Source organism: Mytilus californianus, unplaced genomic scaffold (assembly GCF_021869535.1).
Source record: "Mytilus californianus isolate M0D057914Y unplaced genomic scaffold, xbMytCali1.0.p SCAF_2, whole genome shotgun sequence".
Taxonomy (NCBI): domain Eukaryota; kingdom Metazoa; phylum Mollusca; class Bivalvia; order Mytilida; family Mytilidae; genus Mytilus; species Mytilus californianus.
This window is the reverse complement of record NW_026262668.1, coordinates 97,239,184-97,256,356: the sequence shown is the minus strand read 5'-3', so window position 1 is coordinate 97,256,356 and position 17,173 is coordinate 97,239,184. Positions and strand designations below refer to the sequence as shown.

Here is a 17,173-nt window from a genome sequence, read left to right as displayed (position 1 = left end):
TTTTTTTCTTTTTTTCCTTTTTTTTTCTTTTAAAATTTTCCATTTTAAATTGGTTATTTCTGATTTATATTTAAAAGCAAATAATAATGATATGGTAGGAGATACACACCAAACAGGATGTGTAAATTATTATATAATAAGTATTGTGCAATAGCAAGAAATTTTCAATTGCACAGTATTGCACAATAGCAAGAAATCTTCAATTGCACAGTATTGCGCAGTAGCAAGAAATCTTCAATTGCACAGTATTGCGCAATAGCAAGAAATATCCAATAGCACAATATTGCGCAATAGCAAGAAATTGTCAATTGTACAGTATTGCGCAATAGCAAGAAATATTTAATTGCACAGTATTGTGCAAAAGAAGATACTTCGTATAAATTGCTTATTTCTTGACCAATTTCAATGGGGTTTTATTCTTGAATTCTTGGGGTTCTTTAATATGCTGAATCTAACCGTGTATTTAGTTTTTGGATTTTGGGCCCCGTTTTTAAATTGGTCCACATTGAGGTCCAAAGGGTCCAAAATTAAACTTTGTTTGATTTCATCAAAAATTGAATTATTGGGGTTCTTTGATATGCCGAATCTTACCGTGTATTTAGATTCTTAATTTTTGGTTCCGTTTTCAAATTGGTCTACATTAAGGTCCAAAGGGTCCAAAATTAAACTGAGTTTGATTTTAGCAAAAATTGAATTCTTAGGGTTCTTTGATATGCTGAATCTAAACATGTATTTAGATTTTTGATTATGGGCCCAGTTTTCAAGTTGGTCCAAATCAGGGTCCAAAATTAAACTTTGTTTGATTTCAACAAAAATTGAATATATGGGGTTCTTTGATATGCTGAATCTAACCATGTATTTAGATTTTTGATTTTTGGGCCCCGTTATCAACTTTGTCCACATTGAGGTCAAAAGGGTCCAAAATTAAACTTTGATTGATTTCATCAAAAATTGAATTCTTGGGGTTCTTTGATATGCTGAATCTAACCATGTATTTAGATTTTGGATATTGGACCATAATAGGTGAATGTCCAATTTAAAATTTTTAAGTTCTTAGACCACATTCATTCTGTGTCAGAAACCTATGCTGTGTCAAGTATTTAATCACAATCCAAATGCAAAGCTGTATCAAGCTTGAATGTTGTGTCCATACTTGCCCCAACTGTTCAGGGTTCGACCTCTGCGGTCGTATCAAGCTGCGCCCTGCGGAGCATTTTATTGTGTTTGGTCTGTTTTTCTAATACTATAAGCAATAGGTCAACTATATTTGTTGTATGGAAGGATTGCAAGCTGTAGTACATGTCTGCCTGGCATTGTTCATCTGACCTTGACCTCATTTTCTTGGTTCATTGGTCAATGTTTAGTTTTCTTGGTTAAGTCTGTATCTTAGAAACTATAAACAATAGGTCAACTATATTTAGTGTATTGAATGATTGTAAGGTGTACATGTATTTCTTGTTTGGTTTATATGACCTTGACCTCATTTTCTTGGATCATGATAAGTGTATGTGATAGTTGTAGTAAAGCTTTATATTTAGGACTATCAACATAATATCAATGATTAGTAAAGAAGGCGAGACATTTCAGCGTGTGCACTCTTGTTTTTATGGGGGTTCATATTATTTTTATTCAAAATTTTTGAAATTTCACAAATTTTTTTTAATTTTTTTTTTGGGGGGTGGGGGTTCGTACTTTTTTTATGCCCCCGCCATAGCGGAGGGGGCATTAAGTTTTATCCTTGTCCGCCTGTACGTCCGTACGTCCCAAAGTTGGTTTCCATTCTCTAACTTTAGTTTGGCACGACCAAATGTTATGAAACTTATACACAATGCTTATTACCACATAATACAGATCAAGTTTGAAATTGGGTGGCATGTTATTCTTGAGTTATGCCCCTTTATAAACATAAAAATTGCTGAATTTTTCGTTTCTGTTCTCTAACTTTAGTTTGCCTCAACCAAATGTTATGAAACATACACAATGCTAATTACCACAAAGTACAGATCAAGTTTGAATTTTGGTGGTGTCACTTTTATGGTTCTAGAGTTATGCCTGTTTACAATGGAAAAACTTATACACAATACTTATTACCACAAATCTCAGATCAAGTGCAAATTTGGGTAACATCACTTTTACTGTTCTTCAGTTATGTCCCTTTATAACTTTATATGATATGCAAGCGGCGGCATCATTAATTAAGTCTCTCAAACGAAGACTTATTGTTTTTGCTCAGTTCTTATTATTATTATTATTCTTCTTCTTCTTCCGCCGCTTTTAAATTTGAACTTGTCCGCAGCCGTTCTCCAAAACCGCTTGTCAGATTAACTTAGGGTTTCACAATATGTTAGACTAACATGTCTAGTGGTGCAATCAGGGTTTTGTTTGTGCAATGGGGTTTATAAAGGGGTACTTTGAGGGGCAAAAAGAAAAGAGGGTTTTACTATAGAACCCTATGGGATTTTATTTTTTTAAATTTTCAAATGATTATAAATTGAAAACCATTTGTGATAGACACAATCTTTTTAATTGAAAATGTTCTAAATGATAAAGCCCATTAAATGAAATACAGGGTTAGTCCCCAGGGGTCACCCCCACCCCCTACCATTTAAGAAAGTTCTAATACCTTGTAAGTGGTCAAGATTCCCACCCCTAAACCATATATATTTTGGTTTGTCATGCTAAGATGGTTTGAATGATATACAGGGTTAGTCCCCAGGGGTCATCCCGACCCCCTGCCATTTGAGAAAGTTCTAATATCTTGTAAATGGTCGAGATCCCCATCCCAAAACCATATATATTCTGGTTTGTCATGATAAAGCTCATCAAATGAAATACAGGGTTAGTCCCCAGGGGTCACCCCCACCCCATGCCATTTAAAAAAGTTCTAATATCTTGTAAGTGGTCAAGATCCCCACCCCTAAACCATATATATTCTGGTTTGTCATGCTAAGATGGTTTGAATGATATACAGGGTTAGTCCCCAGGGGTCATCCCGACCCCCTGCCATTTGAGAAAGTTCTAATATCTTGTAAATGGTCGAGATCCCCACCCCTAAACCATATATATTCTGGTTTGTCATGATAAAGCACATCAAATGAAAAACAGGGTTAGTCCCCAGGGGTCACCCCCACCCCCTGCCATTTAAGAAAGTTCTAATATCTTGTAAGTGGTCAAGATCCCCACCCCTCAACCATATATATATTCTGGTTTGTCATGCTAAGATGGTTTGAATGATATACATGGTTAGTCCTCAGGGGTCATCCCGACCCCCTGCCATTTGAGAAAGTTCTTATATCTTGTAAATGGTCGAGATCCCCACCCCTCAACCATATATATTCTGGTTTGTCATGATAAAGCACATCAAATGTAATACAGGGTTAGTCCCCAGGGGTCATCCCGACCCCCTGCCATTTGAGAAAGTTCTAATATCTTGTAAATGGTCGAGATCCCCACCCCTAAACCATATATATTCTGGTTTGTCATGCCAAGATGATTTGAATGATATACAGGGTTAGTCCACAGGCATCACTAATGCATATAACTTTACTGGACCAAACCAATTTTCACTGGACTTTGCCCAATGTCAGGCGACCCTAGGAATTACGAATTATGGGAGCTTCGTTTGGGAGACTTCGTAACAGCATCCTGTTACAATCATTTCTTGTTTCTTTTTGATTTTTCAAAATTTCAAAATTTTCAAACAATTTTTTTTTAGGGGGGGTAATTTTTTTTTTTTTTTTTTTTTTTTTTTTTTTTTTTTTTTCATAATTTTTTGTTGCTTTTTTTCCCAAACATTTTCCATTTTTTCATTGATTATTTCTGATTTATATATATAGCAACAAATACTGGTATGGCAGGAGATACACACCAAACAGGGTGTGTAAATTATTATATATAACAGATTAACTAAGTATTGTGCAACAGCACAGTATTGCGCAATAGCCAGAAATCTTCAATTGAAAATAAATACAAATCTTTTAACCAATTTCAATGGGATTCATTTAAAGTCTTTAATTTTTGGGGTTCTAACCTTGTATTACTATTTTGGATATTGAGCCCCATTTTTAAATTGGTCTACATTGAGGTCCAAAGGGTCCAAAATTAAACTTTGTTCGATTTCATCAAAAACTGAAATATTGCAGCTCTATGATATGCTGAATCTTATTGTGCATTCAGATTTTTTATTTTGGGCCCTGTTTTCAAATAAGTCCATATGAATGTTTGAAGGGTCCAAAATTAAACTTTGTTTGATTTCAACTAAAATTATATTTTTGGTGGATTTTATGCCCCCGCCGAAGCGAAGGTGGCATTAAGTTTTACCCTTGTCCGTCTGTACATCCGTCCGTACGTCCCAAAGTTGGTTTCCGTTCTCTAACTTTAGTTTGCCTCGACCAAATGTTATGAAACTTATACACAATGCTTATTACCACATAATACAGATCAAGTTCAGGGTACGACCTCAGCGGTTGAATCAGGCTGAGCTCGGCGAAGCATTTTATTTTTAACATGTACTTAATAATAGTAAATATGACCCAGTATCATAGGAGTAGAATTGTTTTGCATTTAAGCATAGAATTTTAAGACTTCCTTACATTATTTGTGAAATATGTTTATTTTGTAGGAATGGAACAAACGAGCTGCATTACCTAACCATGTGATAACCATGTTAAACAATTTCCCATCAAACCTTCATCCAATGTCACAGTTTAGTGCAGGAATTACAGCTCTCAATAGTGAAAGTAAATTTGCTAAAGCTTATTCTGATGGTGTTAAAAAGGCATCATATTGGGAGGTAAATTATTTATTATTGACAATAGTAGATTTTCTTGTAATATTAATGTTATTAGAAACATAATCCGTTGTCAAGCTGCCTACCTCTACTAGAGGTGTAATAAATGTGCCCAACATTTGAAGATGTGGCTTCTATAGTTTTGGAGGGGATTGAAATACTTTCCAAAGTATTTTTGGTTGAAGAAGCAAACAAGACATAAGATTTGAAATTTTTATGCTCCAGCGGAGGGGGATTAAGTTTTACCCTTGTCCGTCCGTCTGTCCGTATGTCCCAAAGTTGGTTTCTATTCTCTAACTTTAGTTTGCCTCAACCAAATGTTATGAAACTTATACACAATGCTTATTACCACAAAACACAGATCAAGTTTGAATTTTGGAGTCGTCACTTTGATCGTTCTAGAGATATGCCCCTTTACGAATGGAAAAATTGCTGTATTTTTCGTTTCTGTTCTCTAACTTTAGTTTGCCTCATCCAAATGTTATGAAACTTATACACAATGCTTATTTTCACAAAATACAGATTAAGTTTGAATATTGGTGGTGTCACTTTTACTGTTCTAGAGTTATGCCCCTTTACAAATGGAAAAAATACTGAATTTTTCGTTTCCATTCTCTAACTTTAGTTAGCCTCAACCAAATGTTATGAAACTTATACACAATGCTTATTACCACAAAATACAGATCAAGTTTGAATTTTGGAGGTGTCACTTTTACTGTTCTTGAGTTATGCCCCTTTATAAATGGACAAAAAAAAAATGCAAAATTTTTATGAGACTGGAAATGATATTGAGTAGTTGGAAGAAGAAAATGATCTCCCTTTTTCAAGCAAAATTAGATAGAAGTCTTATTTTAGAAATCAGCATTAACTAATATAAGCTATCATTTGAAGCTAGAAATGACTAAACTGGAGGACTATTATTATCTCCTTTATGTCATAAAAAGAATTACAATCTAGATATTTTTGGAATCGTTGCAAGATGAGCTATTTTCTGACATAAAAAATATTTCTTTGAACTTCTGATCTCTGCACTAACAAAAAAGGTAAATTGATGGACATAAAGTAAAAACTAGTTGAAAAAGCACTAGAACAAGTAAAACAATACTGAATAACACAATTTTAAATGATTGCTTGCAGTTACTGAAAGCAAATTCAAAGTACCTAACCTTCTGATATAGAAGATGTATTTCTAACATGTGAAAGAAAATAGTTTTAATGTATATTTGATATTTTTATAGTATGTGTATGAAGATTCTATGGATATGATAGCAAAGTTACCAACAGTGGCATCTATTATCTACAGAAATTTATACCGTGACGGTACAGCTGTAACAGCTATTGATAATAAAAAAGACTGGAGTTGGAACTTCTGTTCTATGTTAGGTTATGACAATGCCGATTTCATAGAACTGATGAGGATGTATCTTACAATTCATAGGTAGGAATAACTTGTTCACCTATCAACAATAGGGTCAGTGTGAAAGACTGTCATAGTTTAAGTATACAAATGAATACTTGTACAGTAGACTTCGGCAAATCGAAGACCCAAAATGTCAGCAAAAAATATCCCATTATCCGATATATTCAATTAGACGATAAATGTATATTCATTGAATATTCTGCAATCATGAGTAAACCTAATCCTGAGATGTAACTAGACCTGACCACTGCTATATATATGAGAGGGCTAAAGTGATTTAGATCAAAGCATAGTCTAGCTGTATACAATCTCTTAAACTAAAATTGTATTTGTTATATATTTTATTTCTTTAAATAATCAAATTTAAATTTATGAAGATAATCATGATTGCTAAAATATTATTGCATCAAGTTTAAGTTTTCTGAAGACTGTTTATATTTAGGTCATGGTTCTCGAGGCTTCTTCACATTTTTTAAACAAAACAAAATGGTGTCCATGACGTGGTCATGCACATGTTACAAATTTATATCTGACAAAAGTTAGATTTCTCTTGTCAATAGGGATTTATATTTCAATTTCAATAAATTATTCTGAAGGAGGTACATTCAGTTTAAATTATATTTCAGATTCTTTGAGCATTTACAGTTTTATCAAAATTCTCCCAACATACTGCTCTTGTATATTTAATAAATAAATATAACCATTTGAATTTAAAGGGCATCTAATTCACATTACAAAGGAAGACAATAAATAAAGACACTGACAACAATTCATTAAGAAATAGTTCTTTTTTTAAATTTTCTTGTCTGCAAGATTGTAATTTCGTAACTTCCTGGTCCATTTCCTGTCAGAAAAACATTGAAAATATCTGATTGTGCATGGTTTTGAACAAAATTTCCTGAATATTCTTATCCTATTTGCTGATATATTCTTATATCCGATGTTTGATTACACGATAAAATTAGCATTAAACATATAGGGAAGGGTTTGGTGTTTTGAAATAATATTACAATAGCTGATATATTCATTTTGCTGATATCGGATTAGGTGGAGTCTACTGTATTATGTTCAGGAAAGAAAGCCATTGACCATTATAACATTGTACTTTTTCATTCCTTTGAGCAAGGAAGGAGGGCAGTTCTAATTATTATCACCTAGCATTTTGTATATTCTGTGATCTTTTTGTCCTATCCTCTGTAACTACTTGAACAATTTGACCTAAACTTACATGTATAGAAGGTTCGTTTTAAAAACTCATGGTTTCCTTCCAATTACAGGCAAAACATGGCTGTTAGTTACCATTTATGATTTTGAATTGTCATATTGTTCTTGCAAATATTACACAGTTTTTGATTAATTTTTCTGCAGTAATGCATCAGGCATAAATTATTTGGGAAATATTTTTTTTTTATAAACCTTGTCCGATAACCCTCATCATGAAACCAATATGGCAGTTGTTGGTATAGATATTGCAATTTGAAAAGTGAAAATTGTATATGTATTATATTCACCCTTTATTTTCAGTGATCATGAAGGAGGAAATGTCAGTGCTCATACCACACATTTAGTGGGAAGTGCTTTATCAGATCCATATCTTAGTTTTGCAGCTGGTATGAATGGATTAGCTGGACCTCTCCATGGACTGGCAAATCAGGTAATTTTGTAACAATTATACTTAAGTTTTGTCATTTAAGATAATTGTTTTGTTACAAAAGTTCATTGTAGATTCATTTAAAGTTTATTGACAGTGTGCATGTTCATGAGACAGTGTTCACCTAAAAATGACTTCCTTATACCTGGCTCCAAAAAGAGGGGATATACTGATTTTTGTGTGTCCTTATTTAGTATTGGTACATGTATTTTCATCATTGAAAGTTTATTTTTTTGTTCAGGTAAATTAATCAATGAGTGATTGATTTCTCTTAGAAGAAATTTAAAGGTCCCATTGAATAAACTCCACAGAGAACAATAGCTATTGTATTTATTAGATGGAACAAAAGAACTTACAAAAGTTTAAATCGACAGGTAACATTCAAGTGAATCTGTGGAAAAGTATCATTTGTTTCGCAATAAATTTTTGTCAAATTTTTCTCAGGAAGTACAAATTAAGACTTACTTAGATTTGGAATCAGCGTGCGCATGCAATATCTTGTGATGTGTTTTTAGAATCAATTACTCATCAACTTCCTGTTAGCATAATATACTTAAAGTGAGGGTATCATTGGTTAGAAATGGCTCACATTTCAACTTGTGTTTATCAGTGCTGAGTTTTCATGATAAGAACAAATTCATTTACTTTTAGTAAAAAGTGAGTAGTTGCAGAAAGACCCCAAATCTTATATAGTTTAAACATTTTATTCAGTCATAATCAGTGGATTATGCATGTAAATTTATTGTGTCCACTCTTCTTGATAAATTTTTGATTTTCTTTTCAGGAAGTACTTGTATGGTTAACAAAGGTGCAAGAGGACGTAGGGAAAGATTTTTCAGAAGAGAAAATGCGAGACTGGGTTTGGAATACCCTGAAATCTGGACAGGTTATACCAGGATATGGTCATGCTGTATTGAGGAAGACCGATCCACGATATACATGTCAGAGGGAGTTTGCTTTGAGAAAACTTCCTAATGATCCACTGTTTAAATTGGTTTCAGCGCTCTATAAAGTCACACCAGATGTTTTGATAGAACAGGGGAAAGCCAAGAATCCATGGCCTAATGTAGATGCACATAGTGGAGTTTTATTACAGGTATGTATAACCATAATCATTTTCTGATTAAAGGCTAAATTTTGAAGTTTTCGTAAATTATTAAAAGGTATGCAAACTACTCCAGTCACTCTGTTAGTCATTTTGGTTTCCTGATTCTAAATAAAATACTATATTTGATTTCAATCTTAATAGATATATGGTCACAAAGAATGCAAGAAAGGTCCCTATTGATTTTGAGGTCACTATGTCTAAGGTCAAGGTCATAGTTATTTAAAAAAACTGAAATGAATGCAGTGTAGTGGTTTCCAGATGCTAAATCAATTGAATTTTGGTCCATAGTTACAAAATATAGACGAATATTTGTGAAGGAAAGTGGTTTTTGGATGCTTAATCAAATCATCTTTTTATGGGATTGCAACCTTACTTGGATATATGTTCACAAAGAATGAGAGGAAGATCCCTTTTGATTTTGGGTCACTATGACTAAGGTCAAGGTCATTGTTACTAAAAAAAGACTGAAATTAATGCAGTGTAGTGGTTTTCAGATGCTAAATCAATTGATTTTTAAGGGATAGTAACCCTACTTGGATATATTAGTCACTAATGATGAGAGGAAGACCCCTTCTGATTTTGAGGTCACTACATGTAATGTGTATCCTTGTATACAGATGCCTTGTGTTATAATTTTCTCCATTTTTCCAGAATTGGGAACTAAGTAATTTTTCAGCAAAATTTATGAAAGTTTTTTTATATGAAAAAGTCAGGTTGGTCAGTCAAAATAAAAAAAGAAAAAAAATATCTTACAAACTTTCACGTTTGGGTGAATCTATTTTATCTATGAGATGAAAAATCTTACCGAATTATGACAAAAAAAGAAACTAACTTTTTGTAATGGTTTTTATATGACCGCAAAACATTTGCGTTCATATAATGCTATCATGTCGTCGTCATTGTCGTCCAAAGACACATTTGGTTTCTGGACAATAACTTTAGTTTAAGTGAATGGATCTCTATGAAATTTTACCAGAAGGTTCAATTCCACAAAAGGAAGGTTGGGATTGATTTTGGGGGTTGTGGTACCAACAGTTTAGGAATTAGGGGCAAAAACAAGCATTTTTATATGCTCGTTTACAGGACGTATTAAATGGTATAATGGTGTCCGTCCTTCCGTTGTCAACATGTCGGACATTAACTCAAAAGCGCTTCAACCAATTTGCATTAAACTTTTGTGAATTGTTCATATCTATTGATGTGAGCTCCCTTTTGTTTTTTATAAAATTTAGATTTTACATTTCTGAGTTATGGGGTTTTATTCATTAAAAAAGTGGGATTTTCCAGTTTTCAGACAATAACTCAAAAATGCTTTCACCAATTTGCAAGAAACTTTGGTCAATTGTTTATATCTGTTGACATGAGCTCCCTTTTGATTTTTATAAATTTTAGATTTTATGTTTCCGAGTTGTTGAGTTTTATTCATTAAAAAAAAGGGAGATTATCCAGTTTTCGGACAATAACTCAAAAATGCTTTCAGCAGTTCTCATGAAACTTTGGAGAATTGTTTATATCTATTGATGTAAGCTCCCTTTCAATTTTTATAAATTTTAGATTTTACACTTCCGAGTTATGGGATTTTATTCATAAAAAAGGGGTGATTTTCTAGTTTTTCGGATAATACCTTTAAAGTGCTTTGAGCAGTTTTCATTAAACTTTGGTGACTGGTTTATATCAATTAAGATAACCTCCCTTTAGTTTTTCACAAATTTCTGATATGACATTGAGAAGTTATTGAACTTTATTCGTGAAAATGCGACGGGCGTATCATGCGCTCATGGCGCAGCTGTTTATTGTAGTTTCCGGAAAATAACTTGTGTGTAAGTGTATGGATCTCTCTGAAATTGTACCACAAGGTTCCATATCAGAAAGGGAAGGCTGGGATTGAGTTTGGGGGTAATTGCCCCAAACGTTCAGGAATTAGAGGCAAAAAAGGGGCCAAAAACAAGCATTTTTAGCTCACCTCTTTGGGCCAGGTGAGCTTTTCTCATCACTTGGCATCCGTTGTTGTCAGCCGTTAACTTATACAAAAATCTCCTCTTCTGAAACTACTGGGCCAAAGTTAACCAAACTTTGCCACAATCATCATTGGGGTATCTAGTTTTAAAAATGTGTCAGGCGACCTGGCCCACCAACCAAGATGGCCACCATGGCTAAAAATATAACAGGGGTAAAATGTAGATTTTGGCTTATATCTCTGAAACTAAAGCATTTAGAGCAAATCTGACACCTGGTAAAAGTGTTCAAGTGAATCATCAGACGAACCAGACAACTGGTTGTTGGGTTGCTGCCCCTGAATTGGTAATTTTAGAAAATTTTGCAGTTTTTGGTTATCATCTTCAATATTATTATAGATAAAGGTAAACTGTTAACAGCAATAATGTACAGCAAAGTAAGATCTACAAATAAGTCAACATGACCAAAATAGTCAATTGACCCCTTAAGGAGTTATTGCCCTTTATAGTAAATTTTTATACGCCCGTCAAAATTTTGATGGGACGTATTATGGTATATACAAATGTCGTCTGTCCGTCTGTCTGTCCGGCGTTAACATGTCGCACTGTAACATGAGAACGACTTATCCAAATTTCATGAAACTTAACATAGTTGTTTCTTATGATGGTCAAACAATCTGTATACTTTTTGGTGTAAATAAGACTAAAACTTTTTGACTTACGGGACTTAGTAACTAAAACAGGTGTGTGTTTTTTTCCACATGTATCTCAAAAACAATTTATGATTATTGCTTAAAACTTTATACACTTCTTAGTTATATTAATCTTAAGATCTGTATACTTTTTGGTGATGATTCAAAATTTTATTTTTGAGATGTTGATTTTTTTTTTTTTAAAAGGGGGGTTTTCACATGTCGCACCGTATCTCAAAAACGATTTATGATTATTGCTTAAAATTTTACACACTTCTTAGTTATATCAATCTTAAGATCTGTATACTTTTTGGTTTTGATTCAAAATTTTATTTTAGAGATATTGAGTTTTTTGTAAAAAAAAGGGGGTTTTTCGCATGTCAGGCCGTATGTCAGAAACTATTTATGATTATTGCATAAAAATTCACACACAAGACGACGGGCGTATCATGCACTCATGGCGTAGCTGTTTATTAACAATTTTTGTAATCTTTTACAAAAATCTTCTCTGCAACTACTGGGCCAAATAGAATAAAACTTATCCACAATCATCATTAGGGTATTTAGTTTTAAAAATGTGTCCGTGATCAAGCCCACCGACCAAAATGGCCGACAGAGCTAAAAATAGAACATAGGGTAAAATGCAGTTTATGGCTATTATCTCTGAAACTAAAGCATTTAGAGCAAATCTGTCAACTGGTTAAAGTGTTCATCAAGTGAAGTTCTATCTGCCCTGATATTTTCAAACGAATCAGACAACCGGTTGTTGGGTTGCTGCCCCTGAATTCGTTTTTTTAATGAAATTTTTTAGTTTTTTGGAAATTATCTTAAATATTATTATAGATAGAGATAAACTGTAAACAGCAATAATGTTCAGCAAAGATATATCTACAAATAAGTTAACATGACCAAAATTGTCAATTGACCCCTTAAGGAGTTATTGCACTTTATTGTCCATTTGTAACAATTTTTATGCCCCAGCCGTAGCGGAGGGGGCATTAAGTTTTACCCTTGTCCGTCCGTACATCCCAAAATTGGTTTCCATTCTCTAACTTTAGTTTGCCTCAACCAAATATTATGAAACTTATACACAATGCTTATAACCACAAAACACAGATCAAGTTTGAATTTTGGTGGCGTCACTTTTACCGTTCTAGAGTTATGCCCCTTTACAAATGGAAAAATTGCTGAAATATTAGTTTCTGTTCTCTAACTTTAGTTTGCCTCAACCAAACGTTATGAAACTTATGCACAATGCTAATTAGCACAAAACACAGATCAAGTTCGAATTTTGGTGGCATCACTTTTACTGCTCTAGAGTTATGCCCCTTTACAAATGGAAAAATTACTTAAGTTTGCCTCAACTAAATGTTATAAAACTTATAAACAATGCTTATTACCCTAAAACTCAGATCAAGTACAAATTTGGGTAGCGTCACTTTTACAGTTCTTGAGTTATGCCTTTATAACGTTATATGCAAGCAGGGGCATCATCTGTGTTCCATGGACACATTCCCCATTTATTTTCTGTTATGTCTTATATGATTTAAATTATAATAGATAAATAGACACTTTAAATCACAAAAATGATCAGCAAGGCAAGATCTATTAAAAAGTCAAATTTTGCCGATATAGTAAGTAGACTGTCACACTTCATAGGAGTGATTACCCTTAGATGAGGATTTTTTTTTATCCTCTTTTGTGTTTTGAGCAAAAACTAAAGAAGATATACATGTGTATAAGAGAAAAACTAAACAGACTGAAAGATCAGTAATACAAGATCAACAAAATAGAGATTTTTGTCATGAAGTCTATTCTCGTCTACAATGTTGGAGAATGTCCTTTGTATGGTATACACACATGCTCTTTAGAGCCTCTAGTTTTTCTTCTGAAAATCTGAAATACTGGTATAGGGTTGGTGGATCCATAAACCAACAAATTAAAAAACCCTTGCCTAATCAACTCCTACAGTTTTACAACCTAGATCCATGAAATTTTTCACAGGAAGATTGTACATATGTTAAAGTTATGCACCTCCTATTAGGGAAATGTTTGAGGAATTTTTCCCATTTTTCAAGATTTGGGAACCTAATCATTATGTTTTTATACCTTAAAAATTTGAAAATCCTACCTACCTAGCCATTTTTGTCGAGCCTGCGACTTCTGTTGCAAAAAGCTCGACATAGGGATAGTGATCCAGCGGTGGCGTTTACTAACTACTTAAAAGCTTTATATTTTAGAAGGTGGAAGACCTGGATGCTATGAAGTGTCTGTCTGTCATATGTCCATTGTCATTTACCTCATTTTCATGGTTCAGTGACTACTTGAAAAAAAAGTTGAAGATTTTTTGTAATGTAAATTTCTCTCTTATTATGAGTAATAGGATAAATATATTTAGTATGTGCATACCTTGCAAGGTCCTCATGCCTGTCAGACAGTTTTCATCTGACCTCGACCTCTTTTCATGGATCAGGGAACAAGGTTACGTTTTCGTGGCCAAGTCCATATATCAGATACAATAAGCAATAGGTCTACTATATTTGGTGTATGGAATAATTGTAAGGTGTACATGTCCAATTGGCAGGTGTCATCTGACCTTGACCTCATTCTCGTGGTTCAGTGGTTAAAGTTAAGTTTTTGTGTTTTGGTCTGTTTTTCTAATACTGTATGCAATAGGTCAACTAGTATATTTGGTGAATGAAAAGATTTTACGATGTACATGTCAGTCTGGCATGTTTAATTTGACCTTGATCTCATTTTTGCTCAATGTTAACTTTTTGTTTTTTTATCTGTTTTTCTAATACCATGAGCAATAGGTCAACTATATTTGGTGTATAGAATGATTGTAAGGTGTATATGTCTGTCTGGCAATTATCATCTGACCATGACCTCATTTTTATGGTTCATTTGTCAATCTTAAGTTTTCCTGGTTTAGTTTGTTTCTTAGATATTATATGCAATAGGTCAACTATATTTAAAGCATGTAATGATTGTAAGGTGTACATGTCTGTCTGGCAGGGTTCATCTGACATTGACCTCATTTTCATGGTTCATAGATCAGTTAAATTTTCCTGGTTAAGTTTGTTTCTTAGATATGCAATTTGTCAACTATATTTAAAGCATGTTTGGTGTATGGAATGATTGTAAGGTGTACATGTATTTTCCAGTTTGGTTTATCTGACCTTGACCTCATTTTCTTGGATCATGTTAAGTTTATGTTATTGTTGTAGTAAAGCTTTATATTTAGGACTATCAACATAAAATCAATGGTTAGAAAGAAGGCGAGACATTTCAGCGTATGCACTCTTGTTATACAATCATTGAGAACTGACTTTACCAGGCCTAAAAGATGATATCAATATATTTTTTCTTTTTTCAGTACTATGGTATGACAGAGATGAACTACTACACAGTCATGTTTGGAGTTTCCCGTGCACTGGGATGCATGTCTTCACTTATTTGGGATCGTGCAATGGGACTACCTATTGAAAGACCAAAATCTTTTGACACACCATCATACAGAAAATTAGCAGAAAGTGCAAAATGAGTTGTTAGAAATAATTTATATTAACTTGCATATATTAAGTTTCCTTATTGTAACTATTAAAGCATCAAGTTGCAATTCAGGTCAGACACTGTTAGTTACTGGTATTTATTTTTAGTTCATTAATTCTTAAGTGTAAACTTACTATGTTTACTATTTTTTATAAATGACTATGTGATATTGTCTTTAGATCAAATGATTCATATTTTTCAGCAGTACTAATTTTAATATATATGGAACAATTTCAGCATACTTTGCAAGTGGATACTGCAGGAAAGTTCATCCATAGAATGTAATTCAACTCCCCTTGAATTTGGATTCACTTGAAATGAGTAATGGGTGGTTGCATGCAAGATTAGTTTGAGAAAAAATAATTGTATTTATTGATCAAAAAGCTAATTTACATGATTTAAATTTAGAAAATCATTTGATATTTGTATATCAACATGTTAAAAAAATAGAGCAATACTCCTTATGTTGTAAATCTTGGCAAACTGGAAATGAGTTATATTCCCTGAATATGAATAGGAATGTCATAGAATTCCCCCATTGGTCTTTATACATCAGAATATGTAAACACTTATCATTAAAAAATAATCACTGAAACAATGAAAGGATAGGTTTTTAATCACTGAAACAATGCAAGGATAGGAATAGTTTTCTTAACAATAATTTATTGTAGTAGTCTTTTCATGAATATTAAGTGCAAAGTGTGGTTTGAGTGTACAATTTGTTAAAATGGTATATTAAAATATCATTCATTTGTTGTATATTTATATTGAATGTTTACCAGAACTACCAACTATGAATTATAGAAAACCCATTTGTAAAAAAAATATGTAAAAATATATAAAAATATGCAGATATGAGTTAAATTTGTCATTTTTCATGGCCAGAATTACTGTTGATTCATTGATTTTCATGGACTGAGGAAAACTTGCATTTTAATGGATACTTGATTTCATGGTTTTTCCATTGTCTGCAATACAAGCCTATAGAACATTTGTAATTTGTCGAACATTTAAATTGGTGTTTCACCTGTACCCACAAAATCCATGAAAAATGGTATCCAACAAATAATAATGAATTAACAGTAATGTACTACTTATGCCAACTTATAGAGCAAGAGGCAAGTATATGTATACCCCTGCTTACTGAAGCAAAGGTATGTTGTGATTGTTTTGTCTGTACATCCCTCTGATTAAAAGGATTCTTTGGTTTTCCAAAGCAACACATGGTCTTTACCATATACACATCTCTGTATCCGATTCAAGAGATCATGGGTTTGTACCCTTGCCAGGTCAAACCGGACTTTGAAAATTGGTAATTTCTGCTTCTCTGGTTAACACACACTGATAGGATTATTAGCAATAGTATGGACTGGTCAGTTAAATATCCAAATGTGTCTGGGTTGTGTGACATGTCTTCCTGCAGACTGTTTCAGGTTAGGGGAGGGTTGAACACTTGCAAACATGTTTTACCCTGCCGCTGTTTAATGTGCCTGTCCCAATGCTACCAACCAAAATAACTCCTTTTCTTTAAACACCATTAAGAATAAATTTTAACTGAAGAACCTGGTGAATATATATCTATCTATACTTTTCACTATATATTGTTACAATAGCACTATATACCCTTGCTTGATACAAGAATGCATGTGTGTCATCATACTAGGCACACTCCTACTCGTTACTTAAAGTATCAATAGCAAGAAGTAGGTGTCTGATGGAGCTGAAAAGTCCTCATAATATAACTTATCACTGTCACACTGCTGACCAAATATAGTCATTCTGTTCAATAGTTCTTGAGAAAAGTGGGACAAATACTTGTTGGACAGACCAAAAAGGTGGATGCAATAATGTACAATAATCCCTGACAAAACTTGCTATTAATCACTGCTAAAGCACAACCCCTGGAATCAACACTAGTTGAAGGACTGTAACTATTCAACTGATTTAAGGTTCAAATCATCCAATAACTTCAGATTACAACATTGCTCTTTGTTTTGTTCAAC

At 33.2% G+C, this 17,173-nt stretch overlaps 1 protein-coding gene across 2 annotated transcripts in view; it reads left to right on the top strand.

Annotated features, from left to right (window-relative positions):
* Window positions 1-16,028, top strand: part of LOC127730479 (citrate synthase, mitochondrial-like) — a 45,071-nt gene extending 29,043 nt beyond the window's left edge. Inside the window, exons 5-10 of one of the 2 annotated variants that reach the window (XR_007995118.1) lie at window positions 4,622-4,792; window positions 6,028-6,227; window positions 7,734-7,863; window positions 8,645-8,956; window positions 14,995-15,779; window positions 15,811-16,028. Coding sequence is in view for 1 of the 2 variants with exons in the window: in XM_052238908.1 (XP_052094868.1) it covers window positions 4,622-4,792; window positions 6,028-6,227; window positions 7,734-7,863; window positions 8,645-8,956; window positions 14,995-15,162 (981 nt within the window). In the remaining variant the exon portion in view is untranslated. Of the gene's footprint in view, window positions 1-4,621; window positions 4,793-6,027; window positions 6,228-7,733; window positions 7,864-8,644; window positions 8,957-14,994 lie in introns of both variants that reach the window. The other variant, XM_052238908.1, reaches the window with a different exon arrangement.
* Window positions 16,029-17,173: the final 1,145 nt, after the last annotated feature.